The 23,481-nt window shown below is 46.9% G+C and overlaps 1 protein-coding gene across 1 annotated transcript in view; it reads right to left on the bottom strand.

Moving 5' to 3' along the window:
* Positions 1–18,959: 18,959 nt before the first annotated feature.
* The window catches only part of LOC144756251 (kelch-like protein 24), a 79,312-nt gene continuing 74,790 nt past the window's right edge, over positions 18,960–23,481 (bottom strand). The window contains exons 8-9 of the mRNA XM_078645889.1: positions 23,098–23,263; positions 18,960–20,280 (exon numbers count right to left, since the gene is read on the bottom strand). Of these exons, the coding sequence (XP_078502015.1) occupies positions 20,100–20,280; positions 23,098–23,263 (347 nt within the window). The 3' untranslated portion in view covers positions 18,960–20,099. The remainder of the gene's footprint in view (positions 20,281–23,097; positions 23,264–23,481) is intronic.

Here is a 23,481-nt window from a genome sequence, read left to right as displayed (position 1 = left end):
CGTTTTCGCGGGTCCGGTTCCCGGGCGGTGGTCAGAGGACGGGCGCCATCTTGGAGTGGGCTGGACACCGAGTCACTCCAGGAGGGAGCGGTCTAGCGCTCCTCACGCCCTTGGGGAGTCCTACTTAAAGCTCCCACCCTACAATCAGCGGTCGCGCCCTCCCTGCGCCGGAGTCGTGCCCGTCTGCGCTCGTCAGCGTCTAGGAGGCGTTCGAGGCGTGACTCTGGACGACGTTACAGGCTTAGCAGGGTTAACTGTTTGTTTGGGGGATGTGTCGCGCACGACTTTCCGGGGTGCTGTCTTACAGCGCGGATGTTTTGACATCCTTGCGCGCTCATCCAGTGGGGTGTAAATGTTTATTCCCCGGAGGACGTCTTCTGGGGAAAGGCTGTCCCACCTGTGGATGGCGCCCTTTGGATTCGCCTACTCCTGTTCGTTCCTCCTCTTACCCAGAACCATCATTGTGCTCTTTTGAACACTAGGTCTCTTGGCGTGTCATGCAACAGATACATGGAGCTTGCTTGCTAATTCCGATATGTCATGTCTATTTTTAACGGAGACATGGTTAGGGGCCGGCTCCGAACCAGATGTTGCCTGTGCTCTGCCGCCTAACTACACCATCTTGAGGAAAGACAGAATAGGGGGTAGAGGAGGAGGAGTGGCCTTGATAGTGGATAAGGCCTTGGGTTGTTCCTCTTTTCCTGTGGAGAACATTGTAGGCTGTGAAGCTTTAGGCTTCACACTCAACCTTTCGTCCTCCCAGACGTGCACCGGAATTCTTGTATATAGACCTCCTGGCCCGATTGGTACTTTTATTGAGGACCTGCAGGCAGCTCTTTCTGTACCCTGTCTGCGTTCTGCGCATTGTATGCTGTTGGGTGACTTAAACCTACATTTGGATTCATCATCCGACGCTAATGCGTCAAAATTACGGGAAATAACTGCAACCTTGGGACTCATAGGTTTTATTGATAGCCCCACTCATGTCAAAGGACACGTTAGATGTACTTTTTTCCACGGCGCCGATAGTAGTATCTCCGCCGCTTCCAGTCCTTTGGTCTGACCATTTTTTAATAAAATGTGTTATGTCTTATGAGACTAGGCCTAGGCAAAGAATACAGAAGGAGGTGTCTCGTCAATCCAGAGCTTTTCACCTAGTGACAGCGGATATGCTATCCGACGCTCTCTGCCAATACCCCTGTAATTTGACAGGGACCTTAGAAACTGATCTGATTCTGGTTCAGGAATGGCTTCGAACGAGATTCATGGAGCTGGCTCCTGTGAAGCTCACGAGAACTGCTCCGCGCCACGACTCTGCTCCTTGGTATACGGCCACATTACGTTCCATGCGTCAAGATTGTAAAAAGGCGGAACGTCTTTGGCGCCGTAAATACGATCCATTGGAGAAATCCAAATATCGTGTGGCCATTAAAGGCTACCACAAAAACATTGCTGAAGCCAAAAAGGAATACCTTGAGCGTAGGATTGATCGAGCGGAAAATACGAGTAGGGAACTCTTTAGAATTGTCAAGGAGTTTGCAGACCCTGCTGTAGGAGTTCTCCCACACTCTCACACAGAAGGATGGATAAGACAGCTTGCAGACTTCTTTGTCACAAAGATCCAAACCATTCAGGACTCCTTTCCACCTGTGGACTTATCCGGGGCAGCTGATGCTTTCGCCCAGAACGGACAGGTACCATCCTCAGAAGCCGAAAGTGAACCCATACTATCGGTCTTTCCGCAAATGACTTGCGCAACCTCCCTGGAGCTACTGACCCGGCTTCAATCTGGCTCGCCTCTGGACGTATGTCCAGCAAGATGTTTGGGCAGGGTGGCTCCGGCATTTAACAACTTGCTGAACCCCCTGCTCAATTTATCCTTGAGTTCCGGAGTGGTGCCGCGGGAGTGGAAACATGCACTCATTCTGCCGCTTATCAAAAAGCCTCAGTTAGACCCGCTGCAGTTGGCTAACTATAGACCGATCTCCCTCCTCCCTGCTCTGGCGAAGGTAGTTGAGAAGCATGTTCAACTCACACTTACCACCTTTATCGAGAAGAATAACATTCTGCATGATTCTCAATCTGGTTTCCGTGCGAACTACAGCACGGAGACGGCCCTCGTGGAGGTGACCGACGCCATCAGGGAGACGCTCGATCTCGGGGGTAAGGCTATGTTAGTCCTGTTGGACTTGTCGGCGGCCTTTGACACCGTCCCTCATGCTGGTCTCCTTTTAAGACTCAGGGAGATCGGCCTGCGGGGGACGGTGTTGGATTGGTTCCACTCTTTCCTATCGGACCGCCGGCAGATGATCTGGGCTCCCCCGTTCTCCGCCGAAATGCAAGCGCTAAAGGTTGGGGTTCCTCAAGGGTCCATTCAGAGCCCCACCATATTCAATATCTATATGGCCCCTCTGGCGCTTGTAGCGGAGGCTTATGGGGCCCGGGTCATCTCATACGCTGATGACACCCAGCTTTTGTTCACCTGCCGCAAAGGTGAGGCTTTTGACGGCGACAGGATTAAGGGCTGTTTGAGCGCAGTCTTTGCGTGGTTTCAGAGACACAGCCTGAAGTGCAACTCGGATAAGTCTGAGTTGCTTTTCTTCGGCTGTGCTCCTGACCCGGGCTGGAAGTCCTGGTGGCCCCAGGATATGTTTCCCCCGGAGAAATCATCTTCCCAAGTGAAAAATCTGGGAGTGATGTTGGACGATGCTCTCTCTTTTAGCCCCCATATCATGGGGTTATCCGGGAAATGTTTTGGCATCCTCAAGATGCTGAGGAAGTTTCTTCCTCTGCTGTCCCTACAATACCGGAAGACAGTAGTCCAGGCGTTAGTGGGATCTAGGTTAGATTACGCTAATGCGCTCTTTGCAGGTCTGCCCAAGTATCTTTTGGCCAGACTGCAAATTGTCCAAAACTCGGCGGCCAGAGCTATTTTCGGCCTGCCAAGGAGAGCCAGCGCTCAACTGCTTCTGAATAGGCTGCATTGGCTGCCTATTTCTAAGAGAATCAGATTTAAAATTCTTACGCTGGCCTTCAAAGCCCTTCACTCCATCGGTCCCAATTATATTAGGAAGCGGATTGCTTTCTATGTGCCGCGGAGGGTGTTACGATCTGCCGATTTGGCTAAATTGGAGGTGCCCCCGGCTAAGCGCGTTCGGATGGGAGAACGATCCTTTCAATTTGCGGCAGCCCGATGCTGGAACGAGCTCCCTCTCCCTCTACGCAAAGCTACGAACCTCCTGGCTTTCAGGAAAGAGCTGAAGACTCTGCTCTTTTCTGTGTAATTTTGTGACAACAGTGCTGCTACCCTTTGTGTTTGTAGATCTCAGGCCTCTTTGCCAAAGCGCCGGGACGCCCCTTTGGGCAGCCGTGCGCTCTAAAAGTACGGCCATAACATAACATTTCCCCTTTTTTTTCAATCACCAGGGGCACCAGACAAGGACGTCCCTGCTCTCCTTTACTTTTTGCTTTTTATATTGATCCTTTAATCAACCGTTTTATTTTGGAACAAAAATCAAACCCATCCATTTGGCTAATATTAACTATCGAGCACTAGCCTACGCCGATGATATAGTGATAACTACTACTGATGTCCAGACAGTCCTACCGGCCATTAATGATCTTGCTAAACAATTTGGATCCTTCTCCGGTTATAAACTTAATCTAGAGAAAACGCAGATTCTTTGCTCTGGGGACAACCCACCTTTGAATATCTCTACTACTCCAAAGGTTACATATTTGGGAATTAAGATTTCTTTGCCCATAGAGAAAATACCGGAACTTAATATAAATCCTGTGATAGTACAAATTATCATCATGCTACACCGCTTAGATCATCTACACTTATCATTGTATGGCAGACTCAACATCTTAAAAATGCTGATTCTACCAAAAGTGTTGTATATGTATTGCACTATACCGTTAGAATTTCAATCGCTTTCTTTTAAAAATTTAGAAAGGACTACTTTCCGGTTCTTGTGGGGCTATAAACGTCATCGTAAAGCCCTCAAGAAAATGATACTCAGTAACGAGTGTGGCGGCTGGAATGTTCCTGATTTTCTTTTTTTATTACTTATCTGCTGTATTGCAATTCATTAGTCCTTTAATTATGGGAGATAGAGTAAAAGTGCCGAACTGCCAAACTCCATCGATTTATGAAATGACTATGGGCGAAACAGTGAAGAGTAGCTTTCTTAAGGTTGTCGAGCCCAGCTACCACAAAAAAACAAAGTATAAGACATTGAAGGCAGCCTTTCGAGTGTGGCAAAAAGTGCAAAAACTCTTAGCTCTACCTAAAATAAACTTGTATACCCCTTTAACATCGTCGGGTCTTTTGCCAGCCATCTTTGGTGATTTAACGATGTATAGGTGGGAGCAGAAAGGATTACGATATTTGGGAGACTTATTCGTTAATGGCAAAATCGCTTCATTTCAGGAATTAGAGAGTAATTTTTCTTTGGCAAGAAATGACTTTTTTTAATTTCTTCAACTTCGAAGCTTTTTACAGAGCTACCATTCAACTACCCCAGTTAAAATGATAAAAATTCCACTATTAGAACTTTTACAGAAAGAGCCTCGTATAGGAACTCTTTATTTAAGTCTGATTCAGGAATGTGGGGACGATCTGGCACAATGTCAGTCGAAAGAAATGCGTTACTTACCTGTAACAGCAGTTATCCAGTATTGGTGTCTTTCATAGACTCACATGCCTGAATCATTCCCCGTCGTCGAGACGGGAGCCTCCGGTATATAGAAAAGTAATGTCCTATAGACATACATAAAGAAAAATAGGCCTAAGGGCCTCACCTTAGTAGCCTATCCTTGTCCTTATGCAAAAAGGACCAAACTCTTAGAGCCAGCCAATCAGCTATCACCTCCCTCTAGAACCTTCCCTGCAGGAGCCTCAGTCTCTCAGATTTTCGTACGCACCAAGCTAGGTAGGCGTAATGCAGGTAGAGAGAAAGTGAGACCTTCCAGGGGAGGCGGGAGGGTTGCATGTGAGTCTATGAAAGACACCAATACTGGATAACTGCTGTTACAGGTAAGTAACGCATTTCTTATCCAGTATTAGGGGTGTCTTTCATAGATTCACATGCCTGAATCAGAGTAGTTAGCAATACACTATGCACATCTTCGAAGCAATGATGCCATATAATCAGTGATATAACACACTTAGTATCATGCGACTGTAAGCATTAGGATACATCAACACAACCAAATAGAAGAGATGTGCATACCAGGATGGCGGGATGTAGGAAGGCTCACCTCACTGGAATAGATGTCGAAGCACTGCCTGACCCACTGCTGTGTCCTGCAGAAGCTCAACATCCAGGCAGTAGTGCCTGGCGAACGTATGCGGTGACTTCCACGTCGCTGCTCTGCATATGTCCAGAATCGGCACTCCAGCGAACAGCGCTGCTGATGTGGACATTGCTCTTGTGGAATGTGCATGAACCGTGGCATTCAACGGCCGGCCGGCCTTATCATGGCAGAATGCTATCGCTGAAGAGATCCACCTAGATATACTCTGTTTTGTTAGAGGTAGACCAAGCCTTGGTCTACTGTAGGCCACAAAAAGTTGTGAAGACTTCCTGAAGCCTTTCGTCTTGTCCAAGTAAAACTTTATACACCTTTTGAGGTCTAAGGAGTGTAATGTTCTTTCTGCTGCAGTGGTAGGGTTTGCAAAGAAGGAACGTAGAGCCACCGGTTCATTAAGGTGGAAGTCCGACGGGACTTTTGAGATAAACCTAGGATTGGTTCTCAGGATTACTCTGTCGTTATTAAATAGTAGAAAAAGATGCTGGATTGAAAACACCTGTAGCTCACTGACCCCCCTTGCAGATGTGAGCGTCAGGAGGAGTGCTGATTTCCACGAGGCATACTTTAGGTCAGCTCAGTGTACTGGTTTGAACGGATGTTTCATGAGCTGGTTAAGAACCACATGGAGATGCCAGGTAGTGGCAACATCCTTACTGGCGGGAAAGATCTGTATAATCGTTTTAGAAATTGCTTAATCAACCCGCTTGACCAGAGCGATGGACTCGTTGAAGTTCTTTATAACGAGATATTGCTGCTAAGTGTACTTTAATGGAGGAGTGGGCTAGGCCCGACTGTGCCAGATGTAATAGATAAGTTAATATTTGCTCCGGTAATGTGGAGAAAGGCCGAATTCCGTGATCTGCACACCAAACACAAAAGCGCGTCCATTTCAGGGAATACGTCTTGGTCGTGCTATCCGCCCTTGCTCTGGCAAGAATGTCTGCAGTCTTGTGGAATATTCAGATTGTGGAACTCTCTGAACTCAGGAGCCAGGCGACGAACCTGAGAGACTTTAGATCCGGATGGTGCACTTTATTGTTGTTCATTGTAAGCAGAGATAGATACTGCCGCAGGTGGACCGGCGGCTCCAGGGATAGACGGTGGAGCTCCGTGAACCAATGCCGCCTCGGCCAAGTTGGGGCTATTAAAATTAGAGTACAAGGCTCCACCTAAATTTTGCTGAGGACTCTGGGAAGCATGGGGAATGGCGGAAAGGCGTTTCAACGACGTTGCGCCATGCGATGGAAGATGCATTCCCTAGAGACCCTGACTGGGGATGCCGACTTGCGAAGTGTGGGCATTTGGCGTTCATTGTCGTCAAAAATAGATCGATTTGCGGCGTGCCCCATCTGGAGAAGATGTGGTCGATAATTTGTTGATCTAATTCGAACTCGTGTGACGATGTTTTCTGCCTGCTGAACACGTCAGTGAGCACATTGTCCATGCCTGGGACATATTCCGCTCTTAGGGTTATATTGTGGAGTGTGAGCCAATTCCAGATTATTTTTTGCAACTCGCGAGAGTGTGTCAGAGAGCGTGTCTCTCCCTCTTTGTTGAGGTAGTGCTTAGTCGTGGTGTTGTCTGTCCGGATGAGCACCAGGGAATGTTTTATTCTTGGCAGGAAAGCTTGAAGGGCCAGGAAGACCGCCCGCAGTTCAAGCAGATTGATATGTAGTTTCTTCTCCATAGGAGACCACTACCCGCTTATCTGTAGCTCTTGCAGAAAAGCTCCCCAGCCTTCCAAGGAGGCACCTGTTGTGAGAACATGAGGAGCAGCCGGAAGCAGGAATGACAAGCCTTGAGACAGGTTTTGAGATTACATCCACCATTGCAGGTCTCCGACCATTTGAGGATTCACCTTTATGTGGTCGTCGAATGACCCTGTGTATTGGACCCACCGCTTCGAGAGCATTTCCTGTAGATTCCTCATTCGTAGTCGACAGTGAGGAATCAGGAGGATACACGCTGACATCATCCCCAGGAGGGATTTGAAGATACGGACTGTCAAGACTTTCTTCGTGGCTACTATAGCAGCTAGTGCAAGGGGCTTGTTCATCCTCTCTCTGGATGGGAAAGCTTTTGCTGACCGTGTGTCCAGGGTTGCACCTAGGAAACTGATGCACTGAGAAGGTTGTAGGACCGATTTTTCCTGATTGAGGGTGAGACCCAAGCAATCGAAAAGCCTTAAACAGGCGTTGGAAGGCCTGGACGTGTCTTCTAAGGATGGAGCCCTGACCTGCCAGTCATTCAGGTACGGAAAGACTTGGTGAGGGCACTGTCTGAGATATGCCTCCACCGGGGTACGACATTTCGTGAATATGCGCGGTGCAGACTTGAGCCCGAAGGGCAGAACGCGAAACTGCAAGTGTCTGCCCGCTACTGCAAATCGCAAGTACCTTTTTGTGATTCCTGTGAATTGGGACATGGAAGTAAGCGTCCTGTATGTCCAGGGACGCCCTAAAATCCTGCTGTTACAGTAGTCGCAAGACCTCCTGGATCTTTACCAAGCGAAACAACTGCTTCTTAGGAATTTGTTGAGGGCCCTAAGGTCCCAGATTGGTTTCCACTTCTTGTCTTTTGTCTGGACCAAAAGAAGCAGGAATAAAACCCTTTTCCCTTCTGAGATGGAGGTACTCTCTCTATTGCTCCTTTCTGCAGCATAATCGAGATTTCTCATAGAAGCAGCCGTAGATTTTTGTTATGTCCGCTGTCCTTTACCCTGAAAGGACGACCTCCCAAAAGAGGATTGCTTGTTTTGCTGTTGTTGGCGCCGTTGGTATTGCGGTCTACTCTGGCCCGAACGGCAGGAAGACTTGTATTAATAATTTCCTCTGTAGGAAGACTGTCCTCTTCCTCTATTCTACTAAAGGACTGATCCTTATACTGAAGAGTGCCCAAAGCTCTTGCAAGGTCAGCTTCGTCAATTTTTGTGTTCCAAATAGTAACTGGTTAACATATGGCATGTCCAAAATCTTTGTTTGCACCTCAGGACGGAAAGAGGTTGCCTTTAGCCTTCCTTGGAGCCGCAAGACTGCTGCTCCAGCCAACTGGCAGAACCCTGTCATAGCGATATCCATCGCGCAGTCTATAGTTTCTGACGCCGATGCTTCACCATCTAGCAGAATCCTCTTTACTACCTCAGTGGATGAACCTGGCAATTCCGACAGCTATGGGGCTATGTGTGCCCACAATTGCTTATTATAACGTCCCAAGAGTGCTAGGGCGTTCGCGGCCTTTACCGTCATTGCCGATATTGAGGAAAACCTGTTCCCCATGTTGTCCACTCTTCTTACCTCCTTATCAGGAGGAAGCGACAGAGGGGCCGAAGGATTCCTGGAGGTCTTCCGGGCCGCCTGTGTCACCACGGAGTCCGGCTTAGTATGTCCTGTTAAACACGCCGGCGCTGTATCTGGCGCCCTATACTTCTTATCCAACTGAGGGATCACTGGTGATACAGAGGAGAGGTTCTGCATGACCCTTACCCCTCTGACTATAAGCAATCGATAATCGGTATTGACCTTACTGCCTTCTTGAGAGGTTCTGTGAAGTCATACAAGAAGCAGACCTGTTCTTGAGAGACCATTGAGATCTTAAACGGTTGAGCAGCCCTCTCTACCACATTATAAGATTCCAGAATTGTCAGAATTTCCCTCGTCGACGAGTCCGTCGACGAGATCGGCGTCATAGACTATGCCGTCGTAGACGAGCAGTCATAGACGAGGCCGCCGTAGGCGATGCCATAGACGATCCGTTGTAGACGAGGCCGTCGACGACGAGCCATTGCAGAGGAGCAATCGTAGATGAGGCCATCGTAGATGAGGCCATGGTAGACGAGGCCATGGTAGACGAGGCCATGGTAGACGAGGCCATGGTAGACGAGGCCATGGTAGACGAGGCCATGGTAGACGAGGCCATGGTCGACACCGTAGACAGGCCGTCGTAGACGAGCAGTCAGACAAGGCCGTCGAAGACGAGCCGTCGTAGATGAGGCCATCGTAGACGAGGCCATCGTCGACGCCATAGACAGGCCGTCGTAGACGAGCAGTCATAGACGAGGCAGTCGTCGACGACGCAGTCGTAGACGAGCCATCGTAGACAAGCCATCGTAGATGAGGCCATCATAGACAAGCCATCGTAGATGAGGCCATCATAGACAAGCCATCGTAGATGAGGCCATCATAGACAAGCCATCGTAGATGAGGCCATCATAGACGAGGCCATCGTAGACGAGGTCATCGCCGACGCCGTAAACAGGCCGTCATAGATGAGCCATTGTAGATGAGCCGTCGTAGACGAGACATTGTAGATGAGCCATCGTAGACGAGGCCATCGTAGACGAGGCCATCGTAGACGAGGCGTAGAAGAGTCCATCATAGATGAGGCCGTCGTAGATGAGGCCGTCAGCCATCGTAGACGAGCCCTCGTAGACGAGCCATCGTAGACGAGCCATCGTAGACGAGCCATCGTAGACGAGGCCATCGTAGACGAGGCCATCGTAGACGAGGCCATCGTAGACGAGGCCATCGTAGACGAGGCCATCGTAGACGAGGCCATCGTAGACGAGGCCATCGTAGACGAAGAGGCTGTAATAGGCAATGATGATGATTTTTTCGTCGACGATCCTGTTGACGATGTTGGCTTCTTAGTCTTTACCTCAGGAGTTATAGAAGACGCCTTCCTGAAGGGTCTTATGACCAGAGGAGGTGAAGTCGTCTTTTTTACATGATTTTTTCTCCCAAAAGCAAGTCCTGTACTCTCCTTTACCACAGAGTGAGGAGATTTTTAAGAACTGCGCCCAGAAGACCCATGGGTGATCTTTTTGAGGGCCTTCTCAGGATTTTCCCCTGAGGAATGAGTCTGAGGAGATTCTCTACTGAGGTCTCCTAGACGTTGAGGATAACGCCTCATCACGGACACTGGAGAAAATAAAAAACCTCCTTTCAGGTCTTAGTGTTTGACACCATATTAAAAATCGCCCTTCACGACCTCTCAACAACTTACTTGAGAAAGTGAGACATACCTTGCAGTCTTTGGCCTGTGGTATAGAAAGTAAATGCGGTCCGTGTGAGGATCAAAGCAGAGCAACCTCTAGAAACAAGTTGCACAGGCTCTTAAAAAATCTTTTCTTCTCCTTACCAGACGTTCTTTAGAGAATGTATTTGAAGATAATCCATAGTAGAAAAGAATCCTTGACAACAAAGTCATTTAATTAAGTGAAAAAACACAGAATCTGAGCAGAGCTCAGAGGAGACTCCCTTAGCACAACGTGCGGTAGAAAATCTGAGAGACTGAGGCTCCTGCAGGGAAGGTTCTAGAGGGAGGTGATAGCTGATTGGCTGGCTCTAAGAGTTTGGTCCTTTTTGCATAAGGACAAGGATAGGCTACTAAGGTGAGGCCCTTAGGCCTATTTTTCTTTATGTATGTCTATAGGACATTACTTTTCTATATACCGGAGGCTCCCGTCTCGACGACGGGGAATGATTCAGGCATGTGAATCTATGAAAGACACCCCTAATACTGGATAATGGGCTAATAAGTTAGGTATTCCTGATATAGATATCTTGCTGTCTATTAAATTTGCTTTAGATTGTCTGATTACAGGGATGATGAAATCCCAGCATTTTATGTGTATACATAATCTTTACTATACTCCAAGCAAAGTCGTCAAGTGGAGTACGACAACTGGAACAAACTGTAGCCGCTGCGGGCTATTTGCAGCTGATGAAGTACACATGTTTTTCTCCTGTCCCAAACTTAGGATGTTTTTTCAACAAATTGAAAGCTTCCTCTCTGTTGTTCTTAAATGTGTGATTATTGTAACTGCTGGGATGGTGATATTGGGTATTGAGCATACCCCTACTAGGTCAAAGCCAATATCTTATTTTTTATTTATATGTATGGCGGCAGCCAGGTCTTGTATTACAAAGGAATGGATTAGTTTAGATCCTCCTTCATTTTTTACTTGGCGGGAAAAACTACTGTTTATGTATAATATCGAGTCTGCTATTTATAAGTTAAAGGGGGTTAAAAGAAGAGCTCTGGGGGAGAAAATTTGGGCTCCTATTGCTGAATGGATTTAATCATATTGTTTGAATTGTATAAATTTTGTATGTTGCTTTTATTTTGGATATCTTTTTTTATTTATGTAACTTTGTACTGCTGTATTTCCTTGCAAGAAAACAATAAAATGTAATAAAAAATTTTTTTTAAAAAAGAGAACACCACTAGTGTTAACTGCCCTGGATGCTGTGTCAGCTACATCTAGTGCGCATTTAATTGAGGCATTAGATTAATTTGCTTTCTTGTAAGAGCTCTGCTGCAAGATCTTTTTGTTGATCTGGTAGGTGTTCCATTAACTTTTCTAGTTGGTCGTAATGAGCCCTGTTGTATCGTGAGAAAGCTAGTGTATTTGCTATGCGCCATATGTTTGTTGCCTGTGCAGCAATTCTTTTTCTTGACGCATCAATAATCTTGGATTCTTTGTCAGGCGGGGGTGTGTCACCAGAAGTTTGAGAATTGGCTCTTTTGCGTGCATTTGACACTACCAAAGAGTCTAGAGGCAGATGTCCCTTAATGTATACTGGATCAGCTGGTGCTGGTCTATACTTTTTCTCTATTCTGGGATTTAGTACCCTACACCGTACTGGATCTTTAAAAATCTCTAGGGCATGTTTAATGACTCCTTTGATCATGGGTAATATCTGGGAAGACCTTTGTGACTGTTCAAAAGTGTCTAATAAAAGTGTCTAATAAGAAGTCCTCCCCAATGGCATCAGAGTGCATAGGAACCCCATGGTAAAGTGCAGCTCTGTTTAATAAGTGATTAAACCCAATACTATCCTCTGGAGGGGAAGGTTTTGTCTGGTAGTACTGAGGATCAGGGATGTCTGGTGCATTGTTTGGTGCAAAATTATATGCATCGTCATCCTTGGGATATTCTGGGCTGATATCCTCATCTAAAGGGTATGTGTGTGAGTCTGGTACATCATCCCCCCCCACCTAAATCATACTCCTCGTCAGTGTGGTGTGATGATGCAGGAGATTGAATAGGTTCAACATATGGGTTAATAGGAGAGGAAGAAGGTGAAGGAGAGGAAGGGTGCATTGAAGAAGTTGCACAATCCTTTTTGGCAGGAACCACAGGTGTAAGTGGTGTGTCTGCTGGTCTTTTTTTTTTTTATAAGGAATTGCTTCCACATGTCCAGTTTTTGGATTAATATGGACTTTTTTCTGTTTAGGATCTGGTCTAAACAGCTCTTCCTCTTCTAAAATCTTCGGCGTCGATTTTTTCCAGAGCCGATAGAGGTTGTCTTGTGTTCTTTGCCTTAGGAGGATTAATTGATTCCTGTGACAATGTTTTCGGTGCCGAAGGTTGTTTAGTCTTATCTGGAGTCTTTGGTACAGATATTGGATGTTTCGGCGTGGAGACAGGTTTTGCTGGGCTTGTGGCGCCGGAATCCGCCTTCCCTTATTTGTCTTTTGAACCGGAAGGTTTCGGAGTCGAAGCTTTCGGGTCTGGTATGGGTTTTAGCTTCGGTACCGATGTGTCTTTGGGTTCTGGTGCCGAAGTGTCTTTGTCTTTGGGCACCGAAGGGCGTTTTGGCTTCGGTGTCGACGATTCCTTCGGTGTTGAAGGATTTTTTGGTGCCAATGGAGGAGGTGGATTTGGCACGTGATGTTTTTTCGGCGCCGAGGCACCGGAAGGCAGTCGGTTTCCTCGGTGCCGAGCCCGAAGGAGAGGCGTTGGAGGATAAATTTCGGTCTCGACTGGGCCCCATGGGCGTAGTGCTGATCGTTGCCTTTTGTTTGGCTAGTGTCTGTTTTGCAGGGGAAGAGGTACTCGCGGGTTGTCGAGATGGGATCGAATCGTCCAAGTCCTTTGCTCCCGATATGATCTGAAGATCAGGCAAGTCTTACTCGGCGACGAGTGGAGCTTCGTTTTCGGAGATATCTTCGATTGGATCTTCGTCCTCGGAGAAGTCTTCTTCGATGATCTCCTCCTCAAAGATGGCCTCCGGTGCGGGTGCTGATCTCATCTCGTGTCGACGGGCCCTCCGATCCCGAATGGTCTTTTTCGATCGGAAGGAGGCACAGGCTGTCCAGGTCGACTCGTCGTGTTCTGACGAGAGACAGAGGTTGCAAACCTCGTGATGGTCGCTATGAGGGAATTTTGCTCGACATACCGGGCATCTTTTGAATGGAGTTCTGTCCATGAGGCGTAGGCGGTACGGCGCCGATGGGCCCAACGGCCCACGTCGACGCACCGGGATGTAGCTGGTGATGTCGAAAGTCTATTCGATGTCGAAGAAGTTTTTCTAAAGTTTCACGCTTCGAGAATGCAGAAAAGTGTTTTCTAGCCGGAGCGGAAAACTTTCATCCGAACCCAGTGGCGGAAAAAAACAATCTGAGGATAGATTTGATGACCATGCACAGTATTGTCCAAGGGAGGAGTCACCTATGTCGTGACTACAAAGACTTCTTCCAAGAAGACAACAACAACCTGCAATCATCCGAGCCCAACACCAGGTGTCGATCTATTGCTAAATGTACAATCTGCAGCTCATATGCCTCGAACATCTTTCTTCCATGCAGAATTACTGCTTACAGTACCATTAGAACTCTATATACTGCAACAGCCAACCTCCTAAGCTTACCTTGCATTAAGAGGGAACACTTGGTAGGTCATTCATTGTTTTACATGGCTTGTCAAGCACTGACTCACCCTTCCTCTCATGGTCCATAGGAGTCCGCTTTTACGGCTACTGACATTGAAACCATGGCTCTACAGCTTAGCTTTACTTCCACACTACCGTTCAGGATACTTTAGCTTAGGTGAGACTTTGCATTACAAACTATATACATTCATTGCTTCTCATCGTTACGTATTCACAAGCGCTTGAGCCTAGAGGGTTTCTATCTCTTGATTTGGCAGTTGGTGTTACAGAACATGGAAGGCAGCCTTTTCGGGCGTAAAGATAGCTGATGCCAACTGATACCACACCTGGTCTTAAGTCACTGGTACCAGGAGCAGTGGGTGGAGCCTCCTACAAGTCAATGGTCTCCAACTATACCTGCTTCATTAACAGAAGACGTGCCCACTTCACTCACTTTCCACAGAGAATGGAAATGCTCTAATCAATAAAAATTCCCCAAAAAGAGACATAGCCATAGTGAGGTTTCACTAATGCCCCCCCACCCCCCAAGAACCCCCTAACAAAAAATGAAAATCATCCACACTGCATGCACTGTTTAAAGCTGGTTTCTAAGAACATGCTGAGCAAGATAGGCACAGGCATTTCTCAAAAGAAGAAAGTCAAGCCTAATAAAAAATAACCCTTTCAAGAATGAGAGCACATGTAGGAGACATCACATCTAGGAGACATGCCCAAAAGAGCAGGACCAGCACTTCTGGACTGGGACATTTGTGACATCCGAATAAGTGGTAGGGCGCACAAATCAGGATGGATAGTCCAATTAAGCAGAGTTCCCGAGCAAATAGTTTGTAGTGACAGCATCTTTTGGAGAGGTCAATTGGAAAGAATGACAGCATAATGAAAGAGCACAAAAGAAGGAGCAACAGATGGGGCATGGAACAAGCTTCCAACAACAGTTGGGTGGGGAGCAAAATCAGTAATCAAAGAGACTTGGTGAAAACGGAAGCAAGAGAGCAAAGAACTCTAAAAACTAAGTAGGGTTAGTTATGTAACAGCAGACAGAGATCCAGGTAACCTAGACGACTTTGCAATGCCCACCGGCTACAAATTACTTTGCAGTTAAATATGTAGATACGCACACACAAACTAATGGCAGATGTGTTAGACAAAGAATCTTTAATTGCACTGAAGACTTGGTACCACTTTTATACCAGATAAAAGTCAATTAACACAGAAAAAAAATAACCTGCTAACTTATTTGGCGATAGTGGCAATGTTTAAGCCTGTGCCTCCTTCGTCCTGGTGAAGACCAGGGCCTAACTCTTCAGTGATAGCCCCAGTTCCACGGCAGTGCATGGGCAAAGGTTCCTGCAGTTTTAACATAATTAAGCGGCATTACAGTGACTGAGCAGCACATTTACAATAACCGATACTTTCAGCAAGCCCCAATTAGGTTCACACGCTCTTTTCGTCGCAGTCTGAAAGTAAACTCAGCTGCACGATCCATCCACTTCTACTTTAAAACATTTAGATTGGAAAAAACTATTTGGTGAATTTTGCCAATTCTCTCTCAGCATGAGCATTTTCACGATTGCTTAAGAGTGGCATGGGCTCTTGTTAGGGACTACTGGGCTGTATCATAGGTAGCTAGTGCATTTCTCCCCCCAGCATCTTAACACATGCTAGGGCATACAGTGTGTGTGCATGTATACAACTGTGCAAAGAAAATAAAACACTTAAAGTTCTATTGAAAAGTTTCCCCAGCCAGCTGCAGAAAACTCAAAAACACTAAACTGATATCGGCTATGAAAAGAATGTGGCTTAGGCTTTATTCTACCCAGTTTTCTCCTCCAGCAACCACATCGCCTTCAGCCACATCGCCTTTAGCCACACCACCGAGCTCCACTGGACCGACCACAGCTGCGTACACTTCAACTTCAGGAAAACAACGACCTACTACCGCCCGCGTCTAACCCCCCGTAGATGCTGGAGCAAGATCACCACCGACCGGCTCACCACCTCCCTGAGCCATAACCCTCCCACCAACACCACGGACCCCAACGAAGGAGCCCGCAACCTCACACAGTGGATCACCGACTGCGCCGATGCCCTTGCTCCACTAAAAAACCCTCCTAGCAACCTGGACAGCAGGAAAGCCGCATGGTTCACCAATGATCTCAAAGACTCCAAGAAGTCCTGCCGTGACCTCGAGAAAGCCTGGCGCCACAACCAGTCAACGGAAAACATGATCACTCTCAAGAACGCCACCCGCAAACACCACCAGCTGATCCGCACCACCAAAAGGTCATCCTTCACAGAACGACTGGACAACACCCATAACAGCAAGGAACTCTTCAACATCGTGAAAGAGCTCTCCAACGCCAGCAACAACAACATCACACCTTCACAAGACCTCTGCAACTCTCTTGCCACCTTCTTTCAGCGTAAGATCGTCGACATACACAACAGCTTTGGCGCCCAGAACTCGTACCCCGCCGCCGAACCTACGCCCCCCCCACCACCACCCTGCGCGCCTGGACCCCAGTGAGCACAGAAGACACCACCCACAAGATGAACACCATCCACTCGGGCTCCCCAGCCGATCCCTGCCCACACCACATCTTCAACAAACCAGACTCCATCATCGCACCCAAACTTCGGGACATCAACAACTCCTTCGAGTCCGCCACCTTCCCAGAGAGCTGGAAGCACGCAGAGATCAGTGCCCTCCTAAAGAAACCCACCGCGGACCCCTCAGACCTCAAGAACTTCCGCCCCATCTCGCTCCTCCCCTTCCCCGCAAAAGTCATCGAGAAAACCGTCAACAAACAGCTGACAGCCTTCCTCGAGACGAACGGCTCCCTCGACCCATCACAGTCCGGATTCCGAGCGAACCACAGCACCGAGACCGCCCTCATCGCAGCCACCGACATCATCAGGACCCTGCTCGACAACGGAGAAACCGCCGCCCTCATCCTGCTCGACCTCTTGGCTGCGTTCGACACGGTCTGCCAACCGGAATGGATCACCTCCTTCCTCTCAGACAGAACCCAAAGAGTGCGTCTCCCGCCCTTCCTTGCAGAAGCCTCCGAGATAATCTGCAGCGTACCTCAAGGCTCCTCGCTCAGCCCCACCCTCTTCAACGTCTACATGAGCCCCCTCGCAGCCATCGCACGCAAGAACAACCTCATCATCTCCTACGGCGACGATACCCAACTGATACTCAACTGATCCTCTCCCTCACCAACGACCCCACCTCCGCCAAAGTCAGCTTCCAGGACGGCATGAAAGACATCGCGGACTGGATGAAGCTCAGCCGCCTGAAACTGAACTCAGACAAGACGGAAGTCCTCATCCTCGGCCCATCCATCTCCGCCTGGGACGACTCCTGGTGGCCCCAACTGCTCTGGGCTCCCCTCCCATGCCCACGGACCACGCACGCAACCTGGGCTTCATCCTTGACTCCTCCCGCACGATGACCAGGCAAGTTAACGCCGTTACTTCCTCCTGCTTCAACACCCTCCGCATGCTCCGTAAGATCTTCCGCTGGATCCCCACTGCGACCAGGAAGACGGTCACCCAGGCCCTAGTCACCAGCCGCCTGGACTACGGGAACGCCCTCTACGTTGGGACCACTACCAAACTACAGAAAAGACTCCAGAGCATCCAGAACGCCTCAGCATGACTCGTCCTGAACATCCCCCGACACAGCCAAATCTCCTACCACCTGAGGGACCTGCACTGGCTCCCCGTCAGCAAGAGGATCACGTTCAGACTCCTCACCCACGCACACAAGGCTCTCCACGACTTGGGCCCGAATACCTCCACAACCGCCTCACGTTCTACACACCAACCCGCCAGCTCCTCTCCGCCAGCCTCGCCCTCGCCACCGTCCCACGGATCCGCAGAACCACCACCGGAGAAGATCCTTCACCTACCTGGCGGCAAAGACCTGGAATACCCTCTCCACCCACCTACGACTCACCCAGGACCATCTCTCCTTCAGAAAGCAACTCAAGACCTGGCTTTTCGAGCAGTAGCAGCCACCCCCCGCCCCCACACCAGCGCCTTGAGACCCTAGCGGGTGAGTAGCGCGCTTTACAAATGTTATTGATTGATTGATACTATGTACTATCACAGTGCAGCAGCTGAGGCTACATAAGACAAAGGGAATCAGAAACTTAGTTTGACTCTCCTGGTTACACGTTTTTCATTTCATACTACTTTCTGGCGCAACCCGATTACTTTTTTCATTTGACTTGTTTTAGTAGGACATGGACCTATGGGTGTTCCGGCCCTCTTGCTTATGCCATGCCCTTTTCAAAAGTCACCCACTATTTACCAATGCCCTCTTTTCTTCCCTTCTCCTGAGTGAAAAGCAATTGTGGAGGGATATGCAAAAAAAAAAAAACCTGGATCTCCGCCACGTACATCTTCACTAACCCATGAACAGTAACTGTGTGCCTTAAGGCAGAGTACCAAAACAATTTACTCGAGAAAACGTTGCTTACCTTTTTTTTTTTTACAGTATTTGTAATAACATGAAATAGAACTCAATAATTGATGAAAACTACTCTGTTACATTGACAGTGTTTGCAGACATTTGATAGATGTGTACACCTATGTCTGCTTAATGTCTTTGGGAGTCTTTGGGGTACTCTGTTGAGAATGATATTCCAGGAGCCAGGTGGGGATAGACGAAAGACCCTCTCCTCTTGAGATAGGTTTTTACTGTGCACTGGAAAAGAACCCTCCACGCTGTCTACATGAAAGGACTGTAAAATTGTAAAAGTTTGTTTTGTACCATGTATCTAAAGAAGTTCATGCCTTGCTGGGCAGCTAGTTTAAAAATATATAGGAAACAGGGATACCAAAAAATTTCCAAGGCCTATCTTTGCAGTTTTTCCTCAGTTTGGAAAAAACTGTTCCAGGATTCCGCTTGCAAGTGTAGCTACAGCTTGATAAATAGATGTGAATGTCTCATTATAGTGAATCCTTTTATTTATAGAGTATTTATAGTGCGCATGGCTGCCTCAGCGACGAGGCGTCCCAGCGCACCTACAGGTTTTCCCCCCACACAGCAAACTCTAGTCTTCACCACAGCGTGCCCTCCCTGATTCTTTCCACGTGAGTATTAAGTGAGGCATGTTTTCACCCATGTTCTTCTGTATATTACAGCTGGCACCTTTTCCTGCATTGGGTCTTGAATGTCTGGAAATGGACTGGCCCTTCCCCCCCAAAAATGTTTAGTAAAAACAGAGGAAAGAAAATTATCCGTACTATGTCTTTCCTTTCAGTGCTAATGTCGCAGATTTTGTTCATGGAGAAGTAATTTGGGTGATGGGCCAAAACATACACAGCAACACTTTCGCCTGGAGGGATCTCTTAGTAAAAGACTCAGCTGAATGAAAAGCCCCAGGACTCAGTATGGACTGCATGTGGGTGCTGTTCAAACCCTAGGCGCTATAGGACATGTGCCTGGTTTGCAGGGCTCACTGCAGCCTGCGAAATACCAGGGGAGGCAAGGGAATGGGAAACACATATACTGCAGCTGTGACAACTAGAGGAAAATTAAAAACATGGCACTGGCAGTGGGAAGGGGAGCTGTCCTTCAGCTTAAGAGGTCACTATTTTGTTGGTCAGTGTCAAAGGAAAAGCAGCATACAACTTTCACAGCAGAGCCCTATAGTGGTTTTCATAGCTGTGCATTGGTCAGGGCAGTGTGGAGAGCCCAAGAGCTCCAAACATTCTCTACTGAAAGTGAATAGAGGGTCATAGTGTAGTGGCTTTAGTCCGTGGCCTCTGCGGTTTGGTGGTCAGTTCAGCCCTAAATGGGCCTAAAGAACACAGAGTAGTACAGAGGGGTGGGAGGGGTGGGGGAGTGCTGTTTTGGTGGATACTTCTACGCCCTCTTCTCTAAGCAATCAACCTTTGCCAGTATCCTATGTACAGCAATAAATAAAACTGGCCTTTTGTGCATCAGCCTGCTCCCATAGCTGCCTCGCTTGACACAGATCGGGCAGGTGACAGCCTCGTCAGCTCGCAGCCCTGCACAGTTCTTTCTAAGAGCTTCCGCAGTCCTTCCCTACATAAGAGGAGCATACTTCTTTGCTGTATGAACCAGGTTCAGTCCACAGAATATTCCTGCTCCAGCGAGGGCGTGCCTGCTTCACCACCTCCGGCTCCTGCCACGTCCTTCCGTATCTGTAGTGGTACACAGCTCAGCCAGCTTCGGCTGGTGGGCATTTCGCCGATGATCTCCCAGCTGTTGGTCTCTTCACAGTAGCGCTCAATGGTGTCATGGTATCTAATGGAGCAACAGGGAAGGTAGTCATACAGAGGCATATATAATACAGCAGTACCGTTTAGCACTTGTGCAAAGACAAATCAGGCAGGTAGGTAGGGGTGTGGATAAGATGGATGTGACCTGGAACCCTCCCTCTCGGGAATGCTAAAGAAGTTGACAGATTCAAATACTTAAAGAGTGTAGCAAATAAACAGGGATGTTCACGAAGTCCATCAATGGATTTCTCCCATCGCTAACATTTTGACTACTTTTACAGTTCACACTAAACTGATTTACCGCATGCTGTTTTAGCAAGAGGTTAATATTGACTTGCTTCTGTATTCCACCAAAGAATAACTGGCTGAACTGGCAGTGGCAATGTCGGTACAAAAACTGGCCCTAACCCTCTATTTATCGCAGAGGAACAGAATTAACAAGGGGGACAGAAACTTTAAATCACGCAGACTATAGGCTATGTCCTATGCATCAGTGCAGTGTTGCAATACTCATCGCCTAAATTACTAACCAAGAACAGTAATGTTTTACAAAGATATCCCATGGTGGATCACAATGTAGCCCTTTGTTCAGTCAATTTACAATTTTCCCAGTTTCACAATGCTCAAGACACAAAATATATGAAGAGAAGCAGGTAGGTGCAAGAGTGGTTCATCGTTCTAACCAGATAAGTATTCCGATAGCATATAGACCGGTAAAGGCTGGTAAATTTTAAGAATGCACAATACATTCAATGAGGGACTAGCTGGTATTGTGAACAGCAGCACCTTTAGGGGTAATTGTTAAACAATACTTTTCTAGCTTGAATTGTAGGTTCACAACACTCATGGCTACAGATAAGCCATGTTGTCCATATGTGTCCTGAATTTATTTATTAATTTATTTTTATTTAATCGGATGCGTTAGAAGCACGCTTTAAGAGCTAAGCAAACCGCGCAGACTTGAAAAATACATTTGTGTTTTCTCCTATTGTGTTTTGGGGAAAAATCATGTCTACTTGCCATCTGTGTGTAGGACGAATTAGGTCCTGCCGAGGACAGTTCCCTTGCCACACAAGGCGTTGCACAAATAAGGTTGCCGCAGCTCTCTGAAGTTTGGAGTTACGGGTTATCTAATTCTCTTTGCATGATGCACATAAAAAGGGCTACAACACGCACTAAATCAGAACTAGTTAGTATTGCCACTTTGAAGAGCAAGGCTTGAATTTCAATATCATTCCAACAGTTTACTGGTAAGTCTGTGCTCAGAATATAGAAAGCTTGTATCTGAAGGTCAGCTGTGAACGCCTGCTGGCAAAATGCCCTATACATAAGAAATGCATAGCGGAAAGGGAATGTTTAAATAGAAGCAATGTGACAGGTGAAATAGAATATAAACTAAATGGATGCAAACGCAATATGAATTTCAATGGATAAGCGTTAAGGATTATGAATTTAATAGAATACAGTATGGCAAACTCAATAAGGATAACATGTGCTGGATATTAGATTTGGAGTAACACGGAATCATAGGCACAAGATTGGGCAGATGAGCTGTCAATGTCATGCGGAGTAGCAAGCCAAAAGGAATTCTGGTTTAGTAGGAGTTTTAGTTTTGCAAGGGGTCTGGATCAGTGAAACAGACTCATTAGGCACACTCGAGTATTCACAACATTGAATATCAATGAAAGAAAGTAGTCACAGAGGAGTGCCACTCACAGGGCCCTGAAGGGTGCACAATGATACGGTGCATAATATGCAGTCTTTGCCAAATAAGTGAGCCTGCACCTTGTCTTTGGATTAATAGAATATAATCTTCTGTTGATGTTTTTGCCATTTGAGGATCACCGTTTAACCTAGAGGGAGGGTTGATTTGTTTTTATTATTTTTTTGTGTGTTATAAAAACACCTTTGTCAGCTTTTGAGAAAGGTATTACAAGAGACAGTGGTCCCTGTCAAAGTAACATAAAGCAATGGTACAGAGAACTACATTAAGACCTGTGTTGGTAATTATCCAAATGGAAAACAATGTATTTATTGAACGAATAATCAAAGAAACCAGAACAAAAAATATAAGCAAGGTGCAGTGGGTAAAAAAGGAGTTGGAAATCAACAGATTTCCAGACCTCAGGCATTTACATACAAGGGGACTTTAACAGCAAGAATTTCTGAATAAATTTGTATGTGCAACTTGCCCCACCTGTGATTTTCTGCATCTCCAGCAGTACAGTAACTGCTTAGAATGTGTATGCTGAGATCCAGGCTGCGACTTTACAGATGTCTTGTAGTCGAAAATTGGTATTAACGATTACCTGGGCCCCTGGTTTTTTGCACCGTAATTAGACCGCACTTCTTTAGCTATACACTTTCTTCTGAGCCACTGCAGGTTACTTTATCATCCATTTTTTAGAGCCAGGACTTCTTTTTAGCAATTAAGTGTTGTATAAAATCTTAAAATAATAAACTAGCTAATCCAACAACACGTGTGTAGACTACTCTGTTAATGGATGACTGATGAAAACGGGATAATCAAATGTTTAGTGGACATGAAAAGATGAAAGGACCTTGGGCATAAACCTGCAGTACATGTTGTAGTGGAGTATTGCCGTAAATGGTTAAACTTGAACTTTGCTACTATAAAGGCTATCTTAAGTGAAGTGATTTTACATCAGCCTAGAATATGGATTTTAAGTGTTGGCATATTAGCCAGTAGGTTAGACCTACCACAACCACCAATAAGCAATCAGCAGTCACCCAAGGATATATCTTTGCAGAAATAAATTGCCCTCTGAAAAGGCTTCAGACAGAACCACACACCATTTTTGCTTTCTTGCTTCTGGCTTACCTATCCCAGCCTTCTTCACCACCAAGCACAAATATCTTCCCATCCACAACTGCTACACCCGGACGATACCGTCTCTCCTTCATGGGGGAGCACATGGACCATGTGTTGCTCTTGGGGTCGTAACATTCCACTTTGTCTGTGTTTTCAGTCGAGGCATGCCAGCCACCTTTATGAGCAAAGCATTGGAGGTAAGAGTTAAGTCATAGGTGTAGTGGTTAAGTTGAGATGCAATTAAAAAAGGCTTCTTTTTTCATAAAGGCTGAAAAAAATGAGGTTGAAAAACACCTTATGAAGAACAAAAACTACAAACAAAAGAGTAAGGGAGATAAAATGACAAACTAGGTTTGCTTCCAAAACCAGTTCTGTGCGGTACCCCAGCATGCA

Source organism: Lissotriton helveticus, chromosome 5_1 (assembly GCF_964261635.1).
Source record: "Lissotriton helveticus chromosome 5_1, aLisHel1.1, whole genome shotgun sequence".
Taxonomy (NCBI): Eukaryota; Metazoa; Chordata; class Amphibia; order Caudata; family Salamandridae; genus Lissotriton; species Lissotriton helveticus.
Note: the sequence above shows the minus strand (reverse complement) of the source record. Positions and strands in the feature narration are given on the sequence as shown.